This window comes from Pezoporus wallicus, unplaced genomic scaffold (assembly GCF_028554395.1).
Source record: "Pezoporus wallicus isolate ANWC-B61680 ecotype Strahan unplaced genomic scaffold, APGP_CSIRO_Pwel_v1 contig_8673, whole genome shotgun sequence".
NCBI lineage: Eukaryota > Metazoa > Chordata > Aves > Psittaciformes > Psittacidae > Pezoporus > Pezoporus wallicus.
The window spans coordinates 1,419,407-1,442,033 of NW_026637196.1; the positions used below are offsets into that span (position 1 = coordinate 1,419,407).

A 22,627-nucleotide genomic window follows, 5' to 3' on the forward strand; every position below is an offset into this window, starting at 1 on the left:
TGACCATGCTAGGCACTGTGGGGTCACGCTGCCTCACAACCCAGCTGGTAACTGCCCTGAGTGGCTTGAGACTGTGTTAGAAACATAGAATGGTTTGGGTTAGAAGGGGCCTTAAAGCTCACCCGCTTGGGAGGATGGGAGGGACTGCACTGTTGTACTGAAGCAGGGAAAAGAAGGGTGGTTGTGGGGGAAACATTTGGTTTAGCTGGGAAACCAGTGTGACAGGCTGGTGCCTAAGTCAGAATGGTTGGGCTAAAGGCTCACAGAGCCAGGGCAGCTGTGTACAGCCTCTACACAATTCAAGAGCAACACACTGCAGAGCACCAGGGCTGTATCCTTCACCAAAACACAAAGCCAGGCCCCACCTCAGACTGTTGCCTGGTCCCAGCTGGGGCAATGCCTCCTCTGTTCTGGCATTTCACATACAAAACTCCTCATCTCTGCTTCCCGGCTCCCTTGTTTGCTGTCTTCCCAGCTTGTCCTAGCTGCCCCCATTCTAAAATCTCCTTCCCTTCCTCTTTTCTCACTGGCTCTTCTTGTGTTGCTTCTCCCACGCACAACACAGCCTAATTTGTACCTGACCTGACCAGGCTTGCGTGCAACAGGATTAAATCATCATCTGAACGGATCCAAGGGACATCACTGGGCAACGGAACCTTAAAATATTAACTAAATCAGCCGCTTTGCGCTTCGGAAGTCGTTTTTCCTGCATTGCAGATGGGGGGTGAGCGCTTGTACCGTTTACCATCACTCTTCCTCTCTGTGTGAGCTGGCAGGCAGAGGGCGTGCAACGTGCTGTTTGCTGATGAAGAATAAAAGCGTGAGGTACACCTTTTCTTCTCTGAGCTGGGAATCCAGGGGCTCTTTTATGTTGTGCTTGGAACATTTGACTCAGCAGCTGAATTTTACCCACCGCCTCCAAACCTCTCCTCCACAGAGAGCACTGCCAGTGGTTTGGTAGGTGCAGGCCAGTCTTCAGGGAGGAACTGGTGCAGAGGCTTTGCATTCCCAGGTATGGTGCAGCACATACCAATAAGGGCTTCTCCCCAGGCCCCTATATAGTGGTGGCTGCAGAGCCCACCTCTTTGTGGAACCACTGGTCCGCACCCATCACATTTCAGCCTTCACAGTCTCAAGGTTGGAGCAATGCAGAGTAACTGCCATTTGCAGAGGCCAAACATGTTCTCTGCCTCCAAGAAGTAACTTCATTGTGCTTGGTGATGGTTTTCAGCTGGGGCTGTCAGATTCACTGTGCTCCCACCCATTAACTGAACTCCGCAAACTCTGCCACAGGTAAGAGGCTGGGACTCAGACACAGTACATGTTTTATTATTAAAAAATGCATAAAAACTAAAGACATGCTTCCCAAAGTTAGAGTCTCTATGTACATCTGCACTCCCCAGGCAGCTGCAGGGAGCATAACCTTCTGCCCTCGCCATAACCTGCACCGCACAGGTTTCTGTTACCCTTTGTTAGGTGTTATCTTCTCACCTGCATTTACACCATTCCACCTAAATGAAGAGAAAACCCTGTGCTGCCTGGGGCATAAGATGGTGCAGTTTGTATCTCCAGCTTAGAAACCGCACTGAACTTCTGGAGACATCTGTAGGACATTGCTGGTCAGTAGGAAACTTTACAGAAAGGCCCCATGCCCAAGCCCCCAGCTGAAATTTCCCTTCCCTAGGAAGTGTTCTCACTAAGGGCTGAAACTGGACCTGAATTTTGTAGTTAGCCCCAAAATTTACAATAAGCAAATACTGGACATCAAAGGGTGGAGGGTTCTGATACCAAGTCTGCAGTCTCATTAGACTTATTGGTCCCATCTTTGCCAGCTCAGCAAATGATGACATTTGTGGTATTTGTTTCTGAGGAGGAGCAATGTGGAATCCCAAGTCTTGTGATACTGCTGAGTTTTCAGCGCACTGGAAAGAAAAGAAATGAAGATCTAGCAAATATTTTGGATAAGTAGAGTAAGATGTAACTGCGCTGCCTTTCTGGGAACCACTGCACAAAACAAATGCTGATTTACAGTAAAATATTAAATTATTAAAAACCACACAAGCATTTGCAGTTATAGTGAGTCAGACATGCTGATTGGAAAACAAAACCAAACGCGGAGAGCAAAACCATTCATTTTGCCCTGTCTGGAAGGCTGCAGTGATACTAGTTTATGTTCTGATGTGACTTTTACAGCGTGCCAGAAGACCTCCTAAACAGGAAGGCCAGTGGTTCTCAAGCTTTTTCATCATGAGGACTCTCTCTTCGGAAAGAGATCTCCCCGTTGGTCCCTTCCCTCCGGCTCACACACCTTCCCAACACCGATTTCACAGCTTTACTGCAGCAGCTACAGCACTTGGTTTGAAAAAGTCATAGGACTGATAGAGATTAAAGGAACCCTATTTAAAAGCAAATGCTGAATCCTGCTCCGGCTTAACCTAAAGCAATCCTGCCATTCTGCATCATCTGAGCTGTCTCCTTCCTCTCCTGGAGGGCAGTACTTAACATTAATTAGCACTGTTTCCCCATTCTGCTAAGTCTTCTCTACAGCCTTTCCTTTCCATCCCTTTGAAGTTGGATTCTGCCCTCACACATGCCAGCTGCTTTCCTTCCCTTCCCATTTTAATGCCAGCTGCAAGTCTGGTCAGGCCTGAATTGGCATCAAACAGAAGAAAAAGAAAGACATAAAAGAGGTACGTGGGGCGAAGAGGGATGCTGCATTTTCATTTTTTATAATTTCATCGCTCATCAAAGTGTCTGAAACTCTTAAAAGAGCCCCAGACTGAGGGAGCAGCAACCGTCACTGCATGAAATAAACCAGATGTTCAAATTCGGTATGGGGTGGAAGCAGATCCGCAGATCAGTTTGAGAACCACTGAGGTAGGCAACAAGTCTCGGCAGTACAGGTCTCGGCAGTACTGCTGAGTGAACGCAAGGGGAATTCTGCCCTCTTGTCCTGAATGAGTGTAAATACCCATTAGTGTTTTCAGAAGTACCAGTCCCGAAGTCACGCAGCCAGGATTGAAGACAACATCTACACAAGAGCGAGCACGGACTGAACAGAAGGTGTACTCAGCTCTGATCCAGCAGTCAGTGAGGAGCAGAGCACACACTCTGCCCACCTTAGCTTTGAGCTCCTTCCAGTGGGATGCAATCAACCTGCAACCCTACCGCCCTCCTCCCCCAAATCCAAGGTGCTGTTGGGGTTTCGGTCCTTCCGTGCCATCCACCACTGCAGCCCACACAGGGGGTGAAAGCTACAGAAGCTGCCCAAGAGCTCTGGCCACTGCTGTTCAAAGCCATTCCAGATCTGGCATCAGAGCCCCAGGTAACACAGCACCACATCCCGTCCCAGGGAAGCAGTGTCACTGCTATGTACAGGCTAACAACTTTTCTCTCCCTCTGTCTCCAGCTCATACAGAAGGCTTTTGTCCTCCCCTTCCTGCCCATCTGGATGCCTTTCACCCTCGGCATCATCTCCAAGGCACAAGGGGCTCATGATGTAGCGATAGTCACTTGTGACAGCAGCAGCTGCCCCAGCAATGGTCTCTTCACCGTCCGTGTTCCCAAAGGAGGCATGCAGGGCAGGGTCACTTGCAGACGCCTCTTTGTCCTTCCCAATATTGACATAGAGAGGATCTTGACTGGAGGAGAGTATGGACATCCTCCCCCGAATCATTTCCAGCTGGGACCGGAGCACTCCAAAGCTGGGGCGTAGCTTGGGCTCAGGATGCCAGCATCTGCACATGAGATCATAGCTGCAAAATAGAAGGCAACAAGAGCAGTGAGAAGCAGAGCAGCCACCCCTGCACCTCCGAACAGGGGTGCTGCACAGTTCATCTTTAGAAACACAGACACTTTCCCCAAACCCTATCTGCTTTGGCCTTGCACAGGTGACAGCACATAATTCTTTGTTCCTTCCCATTCTCATTTTGGTCAAAATTATTATTTAGACAGTAACAAAAAAACCCAAAGCCCTGCCAAAGGATGCTGAGCTTCTTGATAAAACCCCATTCTACCATCTCTGGAGGAGAGCTAGAAGAGGACCATGAGTGCGACACCATTTGGCAATAGCTTTTGAATTTATTCACAAAACCCCCATCCTGAAGAATCTCTGCTGTGGCTGAATCCATCCCTCCAAACTGTAGCTCAAAAGCAAATGAAACACAGGAAGAAACAAAACAGGGATCCAACTGTGGGAGGTGCGAGTTATTTCCAGAGTATTATTTTTCACATCGTGTTAGCTCAGTGCTCCCAGTGCCAGTGTTGCTTCCCAACAGGTTGACAGTGAGACTGGAAAAAGGCACAGTGGAGGGCTGTGGAGGAACAGACCACAGCTTCACGGCTGGAAGAGGGGTGCTGAAATGGCCTTTCTACTATAAAGGCACCATGCCGATGCAGATGTGTTCAGTGATGTTAGCAGCCTTAGCTCCTGTCCTGCAGCGTTTCTCCTGCGGTTAAACACCCATCACCTCAGCTCTGGTTGCCTGAGGGCCAGTGTGAGGAGATAGAACTATAGAACCATAAAATGGTTTGGTTTGGAAGGGACCTTCAAAAGTCATCTAGTCCAACTCCCATGAAATGAGCAGGGACATCTTCAACTAGCTCAGGCTGCCCAGAACCACGTCCAAGGATGGTGCATCCACCGCTCCCCTGGGCAATCCGTGCCAGGATTTTACCACCCTCATTGTAAAGAATGTTGTCCTCACACCCAGTGTGAATATCCCCTCTTTAATTTAAACCATCACCCCTTGTCCTATTGTAACAGGCCCTGATAAAGTCTTTCCATAGAATGTTGCTGGCTCTGTGCTGGGCAAGGGGTGAGGAGCTCTGCTCCCCTGCACTGGCTGGCTTTCCTCCGGAGCCCACTAGGCTGGAGCACAGCCGGAGCCATTGTCCTCCTCCTCTTTGTGCATCACCCACAAGACTGGCAGCTGCGTTCCTATGGCATTATTGTTGCCAGTTCCACAGGGAGCAGGAACAAAGCACAGTGCTGGCACTGAAAAACACCGCACACAAATGAACCTCAGTTAAACTTGTAAACGGGAAAAATCTGATATGGCCTTTACTTGGAAATAAAGCATTTCATGATGGCTTTTATTTTACTTGTTGTGTCCCTTGCTTGCTATCAGCTCTACAAGATTGGTTTTGATCTCACACTAGTTTTACAGAAAGCTTCTACGGTTCAGTCATCTTAATCCTGATTTACATCCCTCACAAACAGTAGAAATAATTCTAAATGCTCCGGATAACATGAAAACTTGCTATTCGGTGGCACTATTTTCTTTTATCCTCACTGGCAAACAGCAGAAATTCATTTGAAAAAAAGGCAGAAAACGACTGGCTGTAATAAATCAAGACAAACAGTCCATTTGTCCCAGTACCCTGCCTCTGACAGGGGCCAGTATCATACACTCAGAGAAAGCACATAACCTGAGTGTGAACACTATAGTGAGATCTTTCTGGTATATTCTCTCAGGTCTCAGTAACCTGTAGCTCAAGGGCCTCTCAAAATGAAGGCTGTACATTTTCAGTAGTCTTTGATGGATTTTCTTTCAATGCCTGTCAGGCTTTTTAACCTCTCCTCTCCTTTTGGCATCTATAACATCCTATGGCCATAAGCTCCGCAACTTGCAACCAAAGCTACTGACAGCAGTCAAGCTGCAGATACTTAACGTATTTAAGCAGTGGTGTAACAATGTTTTCATTTAAAAATAAGGAGGAGTTAAAATGAACTGCTGAGAAGATGAAAGTGTACAGCTTTAATGGCAAGAGTACAGATTATTCCCTATGTGGAAAAATGCAGGAGAAAGGAAACTGCAAGAAATAATCCACCTAATATCAGAGCAGGAGGGAAGAGGAAGAAAAGAGGATTGCATGTTGTCCATGAGGCCACTGCCTCTGCAATCCAGCTTCCTTGTCATCTTGCTAGATTGCTCTTCTATTCAGCCTTCAGAGTGTGCTGTGAACTCATCTCCTTTCTCAGATACTGGCCTGAGAAGGTAGGGAGCAATGCGTTTCTGGAAATACACTTACAGTTCCCACAAAGCCAAGAGATGCTTATGTTGACACTGTTCAAACCCTTGAGCCAAGTTAGCTGCTTGTGCAGCTACCACAGGTTCCAGGGAGCTCTGCCAGCAGAGCGTATCTGGTAGCTAACCCAGAGACTTTCTAGTGAATGCCTCTGTGTACTGGAAAGGGGATGGATTCAGATCAGCATCCCAGCCAGCTGCCCCTGTTTCCTTCCAGCGAGCCAAGCTTCTCAAGGAATCATATGTCAGCAGGGCAAGGAAGTACTCACACATCTTCCAGGCACTCCGGCGGCTGCTTGAGCCTGTTCCCGCTGATGAGGTAGTTGTAGATTTCTGCATTCTCAATGCCAGCATAAGGGGTTTGCCCTCGGGTCACGATCTCCCACATGGTCACCCCGAACGCCCACTGCAAGGGAACAGCACACAGAACAAGTGAACAGACAGTCCCTGGCTCGCTGGGCTGACGCTTCAGTGTGCTCAGGCTGTGCCAACCCTCCCAGCCTGGGGTAATGTTATGTGAGCAGCAGTGATGCAAGGACTATCTCTAGCTAGAAAACAAAGAAATGACACATCATGTTGGGAGACAGCTGAAGGCTCTGCCTGGCCCTATCCTGCAGTGGAGCACAGGAAGATTTGGGAGTTACTGCAGTCTTCCACCTGCAGACCTCTCCCAAGCATCTCATGGTTCTTAAGCTATCAGTTTTGTGGTTCCCGGCTGTAAGAAGATCTGGTCTGGGGCTCACAGGTCAGTTTAATTCATTGAGCCAGATTCTGAGTTACTGGAAGTGTACAGGCACAAATGAAAGCAGTTTAGGCAATAAGCAGGTCAAGGAACAAACCACATATGGCTCATGTTCATTTGTCCTCTACACTGCAACAGTTGTACATCTAAACTAAGTCACGAGGTTTTCTAGGTGCAAAAAAAATGGTTATTTTCATAAGCAAAAGCCTGTCCAGTGTCTACAGTGAACTGGCTGAGCTAGCAATCACCAGTCACTTAACACTGTCCACAGTGGTTGCAGAAATCACTGGGCAACAGAGCAGCCAAGTTACAAGGTACTCTTGGTGAGCTCTTCAGAGACACTGTGACAGGGATAACTGGGAAGGCAAGTCTATAGGCCTAAAGGACAAAACTAGTGTGAAGCCGGACCAAAAGGCAGCAAGGAAGAGGGGAGAAGGGATCAGAACTAAAACCCAAAATCAAAAAAAAACCTCAAAACCAAACAAACACAACCCCAAATGAAAAAAGGGAAAGGAAGCAAAAATTCCAGATGAATGGGTTCAGCCTCACTCCTTGGGGAGAAGTTATAGGGGGATGTCTAATCACTGATATATTCGCAGTCTATGAACTTCCACCAATACCTTCTGTAGGATAGAGTGCACCTTTGCTGCACTTGCACATGAGTGTGTGGGTTAAGGCATTGCAAATGTCACCTTCAAATTTTTACACAGAAGAGAAAGGAAAGGGAATAAGAGTAAGAAAGAGACTGCATAAAGAGAGAGGAAAAGGAGATGGAGAAACGTGAATGAGAGCATGGGGATAAGCACTGAAAAATGAAGGACCAAAGAACAAGAGGAAAAAGGTTCATGACTTCTGCCATAAACCACTTGCATGTATTTTTAGTCTTGAGTTCTGACACCCAAGACGGGTAGCACTGTTCCTCAAACACAAGGCAAACTCCCCTTCCCGTCACCAGGGCCTTTTCCACCTTCAATGAACACAGAAGGATTCCTCCACTTCAGCAGGAATACAAGTGATTCCCAGACGCACCAGAGCAAAACTCACCACATCGCTGTGTGTTGTGTACAGATTGTCTGCCAGGCTTTCCAGAGCAAGCCACTTCACTGGCAGCTTGGAGGCACAGCCCTGGCGGTAGTAGTCTCCGCTGTAGATCTTCTTAGACAGCCCAAAGTCTGCAACACTCACGTTCATGTTCTCATCCAACCTAAGGGAAAGTTTCCATCACTGAGGAAAGCATTTAGAGGCCACCTCAGGCGAAACACAGAGCCCTGTTATGTCCAGGGAACTGAGGTATACAGATCACCAAGTGTTACCCAGAAGGATAATGACTTCATCTACTTGATGACCAATGTGAAGTAGTTTAGTGGCCTCAAATCAGTTCCTTGGGACTAACAGGGAGATAATGAGGACTAAGGAGGCAAGGAAATGGCTATGCTCAGATGGTCTACTCTGTTATGCAAAGGTACTTTCTATAGTATCAAGGATTGCCAGAGGACACCTGCAGCGCTCACTGCTGTCACTAAGGCATGCACTGTATATAGGCAATCAAGCACCACAGGGTGCTTGCCTAGACTGGCTGCTACAACTGCTCAAACTATATCTGCCACATCTTGTCTCCAGGCCTGGCTAATCGTCTAAATTGCTCTGTCACTACTTAAACCTAGACACACGGTGCAAGTAAAGCCCACAAAGGCTTCCTGCTCCCAGGCCTCATAAAGGACTCCCTGCTTTCCCCAGAAGATACGCTGAAACAGGCATTCAGCTTCCTCTGGAGGAAGTTTGTATTTTCTAGATGTTTGAAAATAGGAAATCAGTATGGGTTTCTGGTAAATGCCAAAGCAGGCTAACCCATCGTTCTTCATTGTGAACACCAGGCTCCTGTCTGTGCATCTGGGAATTCAAATGCCTTTGGAAATCTGTGCCTCACTGAGGATTTTGCCCGTTGTCGTGGTTTTGTTCAGAGGCAGATTTCTGTTTGACAATTCTCTACTCTGTTCTCAGAGGAGCAGAGTGCAAAGGATAAGAAAAGGACTTTTCTTCCCTTCGAAGCAGGCAAGGCAGTTTGGGGACAAGAACAGCAATGTGGGATCATACAGTGTATTCACCCTGCAATTATTTCTAAAGGCATTCTCCACAGGCTTTCAGGGAAATGCTACATTTCTTATATTGTGATAATCAAGTCTCAAAATAGATACAAGAAATACAGACTCCAGGCTACAGTGAAAGTCCCTTTCTCCTAACACACCCAAACCCCTTCTCTCCTCTTGGCTACATTATATTGTGGAACAAATAGCCCATGCTGACACAGTCATTTGAGTGACTAGTGACAATTGTGCAACTCTATGAAACTGTATGTGCAGAACATGATGGCAAAGTTCCTTATAAATAGGGTCTACTTGGAAGCTCAGTGGGACTGCGGGGATCACTGTGCTCCCAGCACTGCCCACACACACCCCTACCCCCATGGCCATGGCTCCCCTATGCCCATGGTCACTTAAATGCAAGGACCACCATCCTTGGATGGGACCCGCCTCCACTTCTGTCACACAAAAGGCTTCCCATCCCTCTCTCACCCACTCTGGTCCTTACGTGGATCACTTACATGCAGTTCCGAGCTGCAAGGTCCCTGTGTATGAAGTTTTTTGAGCTCAAGTACTCCATCCCGCTGGCAATATCAATCATGAACTTGAGCAGTGTCTGAACAGGCAAGTTCTGAAAGAAAGAACAGTTCAAGTTCTCTTCCTGGAAACTTGCAAGCATGTATGGCAAAACTGCAAGGTTTTCTGCTGGCTGACTGAGCAGGGATGGGGGAAACAGGGAGGGGATGGAATGGAAGAGTTGGTCCTCAACATGCATGGAATGAAATACTGCAACATCGCATCTCACAGCTTTCTCTGCTATTAAAATCCAGCCAAATGGCAATGCCTTGGGGGGACCAACCCTGAACAGATCTGAGCAGATTCTCTGAAAATCCATACCCTCCCAGAAGGAATTCTAAAGTAAAACACTTACAAAAGGGTTTTCCCCAATCCGTGACATCAGCAGAAAAGCATGAAGGTCCCCATGCTTCATGAAGGGCAGGATCACCATGGGAATTGGGAGACGGCCCTTGGGACGGCTCCGCAGACTGACTCCTAATCAGGACACACATAGCAAAGGGGTTTTAGCAAACACATCAGTCTTAAGGGGGATCTCACAGGCTGCTGTGCCTTTTCTCCTAGAAATCCGGAGGAAAATGCACAGTTTTGGTGCGTGGGTTCCATGCTCCAAGCTTCTCTGCATGGCTTCATGCCAGGAGGTGTTAAGATACCTCTAACCCTGTTTACAGAGGCAGCACTGCCTCTCTGCTCTCCCAGCAGGACCAGCTATAAGTGTTTCTAGGATCACTCCAGACCAGCCAGCCCCAAACCTCAGTCTCTGCAGAGCAATCTCCACATTCTGTATATTGTCTATTCCATAGTGCCCACCCACAAACAGATGTCTTGGTCCCTTACTTTGGAACGCACAATCTCCATTCACTCTATATGTCTACCAACCCATCTGTCCACAATTCACAGCAGTTTGGACACACCTCAGCCAGCCCAGGTAATGCTTGCAAGATCAAAGAAATAGCTGAAGAGATGCTTACTACTGGTGTATGAGGGCAAGCGTCGTGAGCACTTACACACACTCCAACTCCCTCTGGGCCCAAGAAGAGTGCTGGTGCATGCAAGACTCCAGGCAGCACAGAGGCGGCTGCACTAGCACTGCTGTTGTACAGCAGTGAGGGTGAGTGTGTGAGGCTGTGAAGGAAGAGGAGGTGCTCTGTGGCACAAGCAGCAGTGCCTCCTTACCGATCAGTTTAGTGACATGGGGGTGGTCAAACTCCTTCATACAGGCAGCCTCTCGCAGGAACTCCTCAATGTCAGTCGAGGTGAAGATATCCGCTGGGAAGAAAGTCACTGTAAGTTTGCTTCCTTTGTAGGTGGCTCCAAGGGACTTTACACATAATGATTATCAGAGGCTTGCTCTTTGTGGCACAGCTCATCCTCTCAGACCTACAGCTGGATGAGCCCGTTTACAACAAAGCAGAGCCTGACACTTTCTCCTGGGATGGGAGCGGTAAGCACACACCAGAGACATCTGGTAAACTGGTTCTTAGCAGAATAAGGACCTGCTGATTAGAAGCTCTTTTCTCAGGGACAGCTTCCCTTGGAAGCCATGCAGAGCATGTGTGGGTTAAAGATGTAAGAAACTAATTAGCTAAAAGAACTTAAACTGCAATGTGAGGGAGACATCATAGAAAATAAAAGAGACTGTTGAAACTGAGGAGATGGCCTGGAGCCCCTGGCTGGCACGGCAGACCCCACCTCATCTCTCATAAGGATGGCATGAAAGATCTATGCTTTTATGTCTCTTAGCACAGCTGAGTCTTCTGAAGTGCTAGAGCTAAGATTTAAAACCCCACACTGCTGGAGAGCTTGGACCTAATTCAGCAGTGACATACATCAGCATAAAGCTGCAGTAAATTATTTCTCACTGCTATTGCTCCAGATTTATGGAATTATATCACTATAATAAAGAATTAACTCAGTGGACTACTTCGCCCACTGCTGCTGTTGAATTTAGCAGGAATCCTCCAGTCCTGCTGCAAGATCACACTCAGATCTGTAGGGGAGTATTCACATTATCTGCTTTAGGCAAGTAATTTAAATATGATTAAGAAGAGAAAGGTAGATTCCCTTTTGACAGTCAATGGAGGAGGAAGGTGCTCCTGGAGGGTGACAGTTTCCAAGTTACATGCCTGAAGGTAGACAGTGTGACTACACAAAAGCTCGCAAACTGATTAGAATCACTGTTGAAACTGGTGATGCAACTTACACTAATGTGGTACTAGGATATTTAGTATAAGCTGGTATTCTGTGGCAGCCAAACTCAGCTCCAGAGATAAGTGAGTATGACTCTGCTTTAAGTCAGCCACAGTTCATTTCTGCTTTACAGGCAACAGGGGTGAAATAACATAGGTTAATATATATACACATACATATATACACATACTTGCTTTGACTTATATCTGTCTATTAATTGCTTTTCTTGTTAGACTTCTGCCTGATGAACGTGTTAGTTGTGTACACTCAACAAATGACAAATCAGAAGGGAGTTAGACTATTTATTCAAATATGCTTGACTAAGATGAGTTAGCCTGTCACTGCATTCAGCCCAAACACTCTTCTGTTTATTCTAGGATATATGCTTGGAGGAATGCTGTCTTTCACTGCTGAATTAATGGGGCAAAGCAGACCTCTCTGAGCTGTCTATGCCATGTGATGTAGTGTTGTGTTGAATCAAGCAACTAAACAAGATTCTCTATGCACAGAAGCTGTAGCTATGATTTGGTTTCGGTTGCACTCACCACATGCTAGGTGCCATACAAGCAACTAAGGTGGTATAGGTCATTCTCTGAAAAGCTTCTGCTACAAGACTGACATGAAAGGGATAGAAGACAACATGGGTAGAGTGGTTGAGTGGGAAGCTCAGAGAGGAGTAAAGAGCATTGGGGGATGTTTCCTGGAGGATAGGACAGATAGCATTTAATCCTTCCAAGCTCTCTTCTCTTAAGTACTTCAGGTAGCTCTGCTCCCACTTACCTTTCAGCATCTTCACTGCCACTTTCTGGAAAGAGCCATCATCTAGCTTCAGTAGTGCCTCTCGAACTGATCCAAACTCCCCTGTGAAGTGACCAGAGCAGGCAATGAGGAAACAGCTTCTTGTAAAGAAAGTATGATTCACAGCAGGGTCACTCCAAGGGTCACTGGCAAAGCTGAATAACCATAGGAAACACAGCTACCAGCTTCATTTTGTATTCTGCAGTTCCAACCAGCAGCTTTCAGCCTATGTATACCTACAAGAGGTATCACTACCAGTAAACAGAGGTCACTGTGCTAGCAGTCCAGAAAACAGAAGAAAACAAGAGGGAAAGAAGGCAATCCCGTATCAGATGGATGATGCCAGATTTGCTCTTCCTAATTTTGTAACTGCTTACCCCACCAAAAAAGCAGTAGTATGAGGAACTCTAGTACTGAAAAGAGGGAAGCAAACCATGGCACTCGGGACACTTACCCTGAAAGCATTATCTTTCCATTAGCCTTTCAGCAGTGTCCTTCACTACTGCATGGCGCATGCCTATTTCACAATAACCAAGAGCAGTGGATCTGACCACAAAAGAGGAAAACTGGAAGGAGCGAAGGCTCTTCTGTGCTGCTTCTGTATTATGGAGCTATTTCTCAGCTGTAGAGTCAGCAGAGCCCAAGGCAATGCAGCTATGCTATATTAGAACCTGTATGCTAAGCATGGGATTGAGGGAACAGGGCTGACAACACAGGCCAGATCCCGCCAGCTGCAGCCTCCCACCAAGGCCATCCCAGGGGCCTCACTGCAGCCAATTTCCAGCTACCTGTCATGGGGACAGCCCAGAACCCAGAAGGGCTGAAGCAGGATCCCAGAAACTGGCCAAAAGCTGACATAGATGAAACAGCTGTTTGATTACTTAGCATTGTTAAGCCCTCCGAGACCACTTCTGCAGGAAGGTCATCTTCCTGCTCTGAAAGAAATGCATTTGTTCTAGGAGGGATGGAGCAAAAGAATGCTCTCAGTGGGAAAGGGTCAAAGAAAACTGCAATGAAACTGCTTATAAAGAAGAAGGAAGCCAAACACTTTAGCTTCCTTTTGCTTATAACCCCTGACTTATGCTCCCCTCTTAGTTACCGGCTTTACCATTACATGTTTTCACTTATTTCCAGAGATTGCCTTCAGACTGAGAAACAGGGAAGGATGATACAACAGTTATCACATTGGCCTGCCTGCCATTTGGGAAATCTAAATTCAAAACCATCTTTCCTCACAGGGTTTCTCAGCAAATCTTTTAGCTAAAGCAAAATGAGAAGCATCCCCACCTTTACTCTGCCCATCCCTCCTGAGCTGAAAACCTCAAGGAAATGGATGAAGCACCTGTGCGGGACATCCAGATGGACACCCACAGTCAGAAATGCTCCTAAGGACCTGAACTAATGAGGATAAATGTTCCAAAGGGGCCTCTCTAAGAGCCCAAACTAAAATCTACAGTCAAACCACCCCAGGTATTGAGAATAGCTGAATCAACATACTTTATGAGAGGTTGGAGTGTTTGAGGTAGATCACCTCTGTCTCTGTATTGTCTCAGCCCATTTAATACTTGATGCATGCTCACTTAAGTGGAAGGAATTCTGTAGCACCACTTTGTTACTAGAAAGAGCAGAAGTTTAATTGAATATCCCTTTGTTTAAATCTCTGAGATTCACACACCAGTGAATCAATAGTACTTTGGAAAGCTGAGCACAGACTACAGTTCATGACTCCGTAGAGCAGTATTATAGGAATGGCTTAGCCAATATCCTCTTAGTTACGCTAAACCTTTGAAAGGTTTTATCTCTGTGGAAGGGAAAGTTCCATTTAAACTGACATCTACAAGCAGAGGGACATAAAACAAGCTGCTTAATAATTGCTTATCCCTGCTCAACAGTAAAGGTAACACATGTGGGACTTCCAATGTGAAGACTTGTTCAGTTTTGGTTCTTACCCTTGCCCAACATTCTTCCCAAGGTGAACTGCTGTTCCTGGATTAGAACATCTTTGAGTTTCGTCTTCAGCTCGTCACTGATCCCTACACTCTCCACTGGAAAAAAGCAAAGGAAGAGTCAAATAAGGGATACTTGAATGTTCTCTCACAACATCAAGAATTGCCTGTTCTTATCTCCATCTCCAATCTGATTCCCATACTGGAAGCATGAAAACGAAAAAGACAGAGCTCCCGTCCATGTCCTCTAGCCTCACCAACAGTACTGAACAGGGAAGATTGTGATAACACCATCCTTGAACACACCAAGGGCAACAGGAATACAGAAGTACTGTAAGTAACCCTGAGAAGACAAAATCCAGTGAGAAAGGACATTGATAGACACTGGTTCACACAGCTTCATTTAAGCTGATGGAGCTGCACCAGTTTCAATGATTGTCTCTCAGACTATTTTAAGTACAAGTCTCACAGTACCTGGTTGAGAGGATAACACAATGTCCAACAGTTTATGGTCACTAGATTTAATGGAGGGGCCTCTAAACCCAGAGAAGTGAACTTCATCATTGTAACCCAGGCATGCAACGCAGCTACAGAGAGCCATGGCATTACTGAACATAGAGACAGAAATGGATCATCTTAACTCTGGCCATTCCTGGGATTCGATCTCCTGTTTGAGAAGTTATGAATTCCTGGTGTTCCAAGACTGATTAATTGGTTCATGCTTGTAGCACAGCTCAGCACTGAGTTTAAAGCATGCTGTTATTGTTGAGCCATATTTATCTCACTGTTGCATAATATTACAGTAGAAGGAGTCACAGTAGTGTGAAACTGGGGCAGGGGAGTGGTGAATTTATGCCTCCCACTAATATACCCAATGACTGTATCTGTAATTAGCAAGTGCTCTGTAATTGGTATGGCAACAGTAATTCTGGCCTTTCACCTCTGCCACCCACACTGTCTAAACCTCCTTGTGTAAATTGATCACATGTTCTTGGTCCAAACCATCAGTGTCAGGGAAAACAGAGCAGTATAGTACATGCATGAACACAGTTTCTCAAGCAGAATCACTCACGTCATTTTACTTACATGTTGCTTCAATGAGCTCTGGACCTTCCCTGTTGAAAGACCTGGCAGCTCTGAAATGGACTGCTGGATCCCCTCTGCCAACCACACTGCCAAAGGCATGGCTAGAAGGCAGAAAAGACACACAAGGACCATGGTTACTTACAGGGCCATTCACTTCTAAAAGGGTGTCTTGAACAGTACAGATGATTTCTTATCCCTTGCCATATGAATACTACAGATTGTTTTGCTAAAGAGTCAAAGAGGAGGAATGATGGGTTTATGCTGCCTTGTTGATGAACTTAGAGGAGGTGAGAGCCCTTGGAAAGAGGGGAATCACTTATCCTAAGTGCCCAGGTTGGGGCAGGCTGCAAGAGACACATAAACAGAGATGCTGCTGTGAGAGGTTTGTGAGACTCTGAAAAGAACAGGAACCTTGCTTGCAGCAGAAAGCAACCCACAGCCAAGTGTCAGAGGTGATGGAAAGGAGACTTCTGGGGATCCAGTGAGCTCTGGGCAGTCAGGAAGTTACAAGAAGCTGCTAGCCTGAAAATTGGCATGGGATAAAAGGCCCAGCCCCTAAGAACACAGAAAATGATTCATCTGTGGGTCTTTTCTCTTTGAGTCTCTTAAGCAACAATGCTAAGAACTTACAGAGTTATGTTTATCTAGTTTATATTTCCATATTCTATTAAAGCCTAGCTTTTTCTACTGTATTTTCAGCGTTCTGTCTAACCAACACAAGAACCTCCCTTACCCAAATCGAGTTTCCTTTCTTCTTTTCCTAAGGAGAATAAGAGCCAGGGCAACAGCCGTGACCAGAGCTGTGAGAATGCCCAATGCCACAGGGACCCAGGATGTTCCATAAGGAGGTTGTCTCTGGCCACCTAGATGATGAAGAAAACACCAGTCAGGACACAGAAGACTGTCAATAGTAAACAGACCATACTGGGACATTTCTCCTATTTGCTTTTCAATGGAAAAGCCATGCTGCTGGGTCTGGTGTACACAGTGGGTTATTGTACACTGGAATTTGGCATAAACAGCTACTCAGTCGATCATCAGAAAAACTAGCTGTTTCACACAGCAAAGGCAGAGCAGATGCATCCAGTTATCAGAATCTGTTCTTCCTTGTGAGCCTCAAGAAAGTAAAAGGCACTTGCTGTTCCACATTATGTTACTTCACATGAGCTCATGATCTGGGGCACTTGAAACTGGACTCTCACAGCAAAAAGGCTGCTTAATAGGAGCATTTTGTGTGCAGGTTTCACCTCGTCCTGTTTGAGGCAGGCAGCAGGACCTTGACCAGGCTACTCAGTACTGCCTGAATGCCAACCGGATAACACTTTGAAAGACAATAGAGAAAGACAACTGCAATCCAGTGAAAATATTTGCACTTCCCCTCCCACAAAGAAGGGCACGCCATGGGACTGGTATTGGCTGTAACTTCCCAATGTTATTGGTTGGTTGGTGCAACTTCTCAATGTGTCTCTACCAAAGAAAAGGTGCATTTTAAAAGGTGCCATGCAAAGCAAGAAATAAGTTAGCCAGCGTGCAGGTTCCAGTTCTGGTCTAATATTTGCTCCCAGGATATGTATGATTTTGACTACAACTGTCTACAGAAGAAATGGAGATGCTGCCAATCTGAGTAAGCTGCCAGGAGAGGAAGATAAGCAAATGGTTATGAATAAAAGAATATTATCTATGCTTGGCAAACAACAGAGAAATCAATCCAATTCCCCAAGAGATTTCTTCTCCAAATACTATTACCAAATATTACATGATAATTTGTATGGGTTTATTAAAATCTAGTATAGCCTTCGTATCTCCAAACAGGTAACGGGTCCTTAAACCCTTCCTTCATCTTCATGCTCCCGTGCTCACCTTCAGCAGTTGACTGTGCTCTGGTAAAACCAGAGCTAAGCAAGAACCAACTTTGACAATGTATGTAATCCTTTTCTGTTATATGTCAGAGTGTAAGCAAATCTGCCCTTAAAACAGATGTTAGGTTAATGGGCTGAGATTTGAATGAACCTCTCCATAGATGTATGTGAAAAGGAGTCAGACGTCCCTACTGGCAGAGTCCTGGCAAGCAAAAGGCTTCTAAGGCTTAATTGCTAGTAACATTGTAAAGCCTTATCACCCAATTTTTTTAGAAGCAGTGTTAGTCTAATTAACAGGTAGAGCTTAAGGAAACAGAATTCTGGACCACTGAAGAAGCAGAACTGGTACTTCTCCACTTGAGACAAATTACCAGAGCTTTAGCACCTATTTTCTAGCATCTTATCAGTGACTCACAGAGTTTTATAAGCTCTGAGTTTCATGATACTTACTCCCTCTTGCTGCACCTTTTGACCCCAGCCTTCAAGGCTGCTTATGAGGAGGGAGAGGGATCAGAAACAGAAGTGGAATAAAATGCTATGAAAGGTAACTCGAACCCTCTCCACAATCCCCAAACCAATCGTTTGGGCTGTTCCTGCCAAACAATCAGGGCAGAAACAACTAACAACACTGATGTAAAATGTCTTCTCTGAAACCATGAGGTTTCCCTCCCCCTGTGGTGAGACAAACCTTTCTCAGCCTATTTTCTAGTCTCTCTCTGCTAGCTGGCCTGGGGAGAGAGCAGAGATTTAGGTCACCTCCAAAAGGAGGCTGGATGAAAACAAAACAAACACAAAACTAAGTTATTCTCCCTGTTTCTGAACTGTAGGAATCAGGAGCACATCCCACAGTTCATAGCAAATGTGTCAGAAGTAGAAATAAATGCTGAAATTCACTGCTTCTCCTCTGCCCCACAGATCATTGCTTCCCACTAGTGCCACTGAGATACAGAAGATAGCTGCAGCTCAAGTAAAGATTGAGTTGCCTTTCCTCCCCCAGCTCTGTCTCCTTCCCATCTCCTGCATCCCTATTTTCCAACAGGCATATGCCTTAAGGCTGCACAAGGCAGAGAGAAGACAGTATTAGATGAGCTTGAGTATTTAGGAACCCTTTGATGATGAGAGAACCCCCTTTATTTCTGTAGCAGGTTTTACATCACAAAGGTGTACAAAGAGTGTAACCCAAGAGTCTTCTCCTGCATACAGTCGTGAAGATTACAGACTGGAGAAAGCTATTAGCCCATTCTGTTCCTCTCTGCAATGATGTTTCTACTGGAAATATTAAAGTCATCTTTGTTAATGGTGCACAAGATCTCTGCATAAGCTGGGTGGTGCTCTGACTGCCTTTGCTGTGATGAGAAATATGATTTAAAGTTTATACAAGCTTAGTCATCCTCACTGCCGCACTAGGAGCCAGTCAGAAACCACCCCTGGCATTTCTCACAGAAAGCAACCAGTGCCAGTTTGCTATTTTGGGAAAGGAAGCAACTTATATTTTCTACTAGGCCTGAAACAAAACTGCAGCCTTTCTGCAGCTCTGATGTTCAAGGCCTGTCAGTGTTTCCACAGTGAACCTTTATTTCCAGCCTGTTATGTGTGTGAAGAAATATACGTGTACTTTCAGCATTTGGCCAAAACAAGCATCACTCCTTATGCTACTTTCTTTGAAGTGGTTTGTATATAAAACCAAGAAAACATATTGAGCTTTCAGGTTTATCCCATTCCAGCTCCATGTAAAATGCTATATATTCCCTGGTGCTTCCAGCAGTGCTGGCCAGTTTGCAAAGGGATATTCTAGTCCTTTCAGGTACTTTTCTCTGTATTTGGGTACCACAGAAAATAACTGAGCAAAAAGCAGGAGGAAAAAAATTGATGGAGCCAATGCCCAGCCTCTCGTAGAGTCAGCTCTGGACCTCTGCACCCTTCATTCTCCTTTAAATAATGTGAGGGCTTTGATCCCACAGTGAGTATGTGCTTACACATAGCCACCAGTGCTGACTTCATCACAGGAACCCGGTTGCCAAAGGGCCTGAGTAATGTGCACATTAAAACTAGGATTAGATACACTACTGCAAATAAGGCTACAGTTCTCTCCTGCTACCCTGTCCCTATTCCCCACGTCCTGCTGGCCTCAGAACCCTACTCCGTGTTTCCACTACCATCCCTAAGTGTGGAGGGATCATTGTCCATGTGATTCCTCAAAAGACATGTGGAATGGGAAGAAAGCAGCAGCAGGAGGGTCAGCATCAGATATGAGAGACTGCTCTCTCATCCTGCCACAGGTGCTGGGAACAAAACATCAGGAGACTATGGGGTTTTTGCATGTTGGCACCTCACTGACTTATCACCAATCCATATTTTCATTTGGAATGTCTTCCCCCTAGTTGTTTTACAGTGTCTTTCATTCTTTTTTCCCTTCTACTCATCTCCCCATCGGACATCCTGCCCTTCACTATAGCCTGATTCCCCCCACTTCCCATTCACTGTGAAATCCAAGCAGCAAGAAAACCAGCACAGATGAGCCTCACTACCCTTTATCACTAGGAATGCACGCTACACATGCATGGCTTGTTCTTTGCTCTCAACAAACCCTTCCACCTGGTCCAGATTGCATGATACAGCTTCTGTACCATCACCTCTCTCTTCTGCCAGTAGCTCAGCTTTTCCAGGGAGAGAGCTGAACTGGTTTAGTATGAACACATTCAGTAAAAACATTACAAACCCCCATGTGGCCATGGTTTAAATCAGGCTCAACTGAAACTAGTCAGGAATGGCTTCAAATTAAATCAAAGAAGAGGAACTATGTTAGAGTTTTTGTCACATTTACTCTTATAAATGTGTGTGGCTTAAGCCTAAATGAAGGATTTCAGACTTTCCTTTGCACCTTTTCTGTTGTGTCTCCTATTGCCAGGTTCTGCACTAAACACAGCAAATCCTGTTAAAGAAGACTCAGTAGTGGCCAGAAGCTGTTTTGTTTGTACCAGCTCTTTAAATATGATTTTATTTGTACTCTGCTTGATGAAGTCTGCTCTATAAAGGCACGTGGCTCAGTCAGCTGAAAGCACTGAAGAGAGAAGAGTCAGAGAGAACCAGCAGTCCCAGCACTTCTGCCTTTCTTCCCCAAAGAGAAGGGAAGGCAACGGACACTCACCCATGACCTCTTGGGCTTCAAGCAGGAAGAGGTCACTCCAGGGCCCGCATCCTGCAGTGTTCAGCACACACACCCTGATGATCAGGTCTTTGAGGGGGTTCCATGTTGTGAGATTAGCTTTTGTATCCTGCACGATCATCTCGCCCTGAGAGCAAACGGCAACAAACTGTAAGCTGTCTTCAAAGGAATCCAGTCCAACATGTCACCTTTAAAACTACACCAGACCATGACTGTATACTTCATTGGTGCTACAACAAGGGCTGGGAGTTGTGATACAAGGTCTGGGAGCTGGTCCTACTCAGTTTTGCCCTGGAATATCATCTGGGGTTTCTCTTCAAAAATACTGCTATTTTTCCCCAGTTTCCCAGGGTATGTGGAAGAGATGAGGTTTAGTGATTTTCTCCTTTGAGGTCCTTCCGTGAGAGTTGCTATAGAAATGTGGGGCTTATTTTGCTATTAAAAGATACACCTACTGCTTGTGGTTTAAACACAAAGATGCGCTAACATGCAGCAAAGCATCTGACAGTTTTAATCCAAGGGAGGAGTCTGTCTGTTTTAACTTGCTGACCAAATCCCACATGGTTTCTGAATTTCATGGCCGGTTTTCACTTAGGATGACAAGGCCAACACGTGGATCTTCTTCATACACATAATTTGCAGTAAACCCCTGAAGATCCAGCTGCCACCACAGGCACAATGTCAATTCAATGGGAACTCGAAATATTGTCAAAGTCAGTGGTGCTGACCTAGAATGAAATGGGCCATGCAGAAAGGAAATAAGTCTCTTTTCCCTCTAGCTGTCTATTATTATAAGCTTGTTCATCATTAATAAGCACTGGCTAAGTACATATTAAGAAGTGAGAAACCATAAGAAATGCTGTGAACTTCAAAGACAGGTAGATACCTGGGAAAGGTCAATGCTGAAGAAGAAATGAAATGCCTTCCACCCTGACAGGATCCTTTCAACTCCCTACATACTGTAAATGAAAGAAACGAATCCACCACCTTCTTCCTGTGATTTACAGCACAACTCATTCACTTCCTAAATACACCCTTGCTGCTGGGATTTGGAAAGCCAAGTCCCAGTCAGAGAACAGAGAAAGCCCATATTATGCACTGTCTGTCTGAGCTGCCTTCAGGACAGCACTTAGGAAGAGATAGAGGCAAACCAAATTCCCTCTGTGTTATCCTTGTACGAGGGATGGCAGAGAACTGCTCTGTCTGCAGATGAACAGTCAAGTGAAGGAATTCTGAATATGCCAGGAAGGGAGAAATGGGCCTAATTCTTCAGGCCAAATACCAAGGAATAGATCCATTTACACAAAAGCAATACCAGCAATCTAGGTCCCTGGTGTGGATAAGGGATGAGGAACCCTAATTAACAGAAAATGTGAACATTCTCCAACTCTGAGCCCAGTGGTTCAGCTCTCCCCTCGATCTGTTACCTGAGTTACATTATCCTGAATCCACTCCAGCCTGTATCCCAGAACATTTTCTTTGAGCACATCTGGAGCCACACCTTCCCACTCCAGAATCAGACCGGGATCTCTTTGAATAACATGGATATTTTGTGGGGTGCTGCTTGGAGCTGGAAGCAGAGGACAGAACACAATCACTATCCACACTGAAAATGGCTGCAAAGACAGTTTTACCCTCTTTCCTGAGATCAGCTGGAAGAGAGAGTGTGAGGGGAGAGAACAACTTCTGCAAGCCACCAGCACAATGATTGCTTCAAGAGGACAAAATAAGGTTGGTCAGAATCTCATTTCTTTCCAAGACCCCAAGGCCCTCAGAGCTAACAGAGCATATGCCCGGCATGAAGAAACCCTGTGATCATGCACCACTGATGTTAACCACATTTGACTGCATATTATTATGTTAGGTGTTACGAGACCCTTGGAGTGGACAAGCAATATGATAGTATAGAATCATAGAACAGTTAGGGTTGGAAAGGACCTTAAGATCATCCAGTTCCAACTCCCCTGCCATGGGCAGGGACACCTCACACTAAACCATGTCACCCAAGGCTCTGTCCAACCTGGCCTTGAACACTGCCAGGGATGGAGAATTCACAACTTCCCTGGGCAACCCATTCCAGTGCCTCACCACCCTTACAGTAAAGAACTTCTTCCTCATATCCAATATAAACTTCCCCTGTTTAAGTTTGAACCT

General features: G+C 45.7%; 1 protein-coding gene across 4 annotated transcripts in view; it reads right to left on the minus strand.

Moving 5' to 3' along the window:
• Window positions 1–1,308: 1,308 nt before the first annotated feature.
• Window positions 1,309–22,627, minus strand: part of TYRO3 (TYRO3 protein tyrosine kinase) — a 47,763-nt gene continuing 26,444 nt past the window's right edge. For all 4 annotated transcript variants that reach the window (XM_057403969.1, XM_057403968.1, XM_057403971.1 and 1 more), the window contains 12 exons: window positions 21,901–22,043; window positions 20,456–20,600; window positions 16,182–16,311; window positions 15,449–15,549; window positions 14,366–14,461; window positions 12,399–12,479; window positions 10,605–10,697; window positions 9,784–9,905; window positions 9,374–9,483; window positions 7,816–7,975; window positions 6,299–6,435; window positions 1,309–3,755 (listed from right to left, as the gene is read on the minus strand). In XM_057403969.1, coding sequence (XP_057259952.1) covers window positions 3,380–3,755; window positions 6,299–6,435; window positions 7,816–7,975; window positions 9,374–9,483; window positions 9,784–9,905; window positions 10,605–10,697; window positions 12,399–12,479; window positions 14,366–14,461; window positions 15,449–15,549; window positions 16,182–16,311; window positions 20,456–20,600; window positions 21,901–22,043 — 1,694 coding nt within the window. In that variant the 3' untranslated portion in view covers window positions 1,309–3,379. The remainder of the gene's footprint in view (window positions 3,756–6,298; window positions 6,436–7,815; window positions 7,976–9,373; window positions 9,484–9,783; window positions 9,906–10,604; window positions 10,698–12,398; window positions 12,480–14,365; window positions 14,462–15,448; window positions 15,550–16,181; window positions 16,312–20,455; window positions 20,601–21,900; window positions 22,044–22,627) is intronic.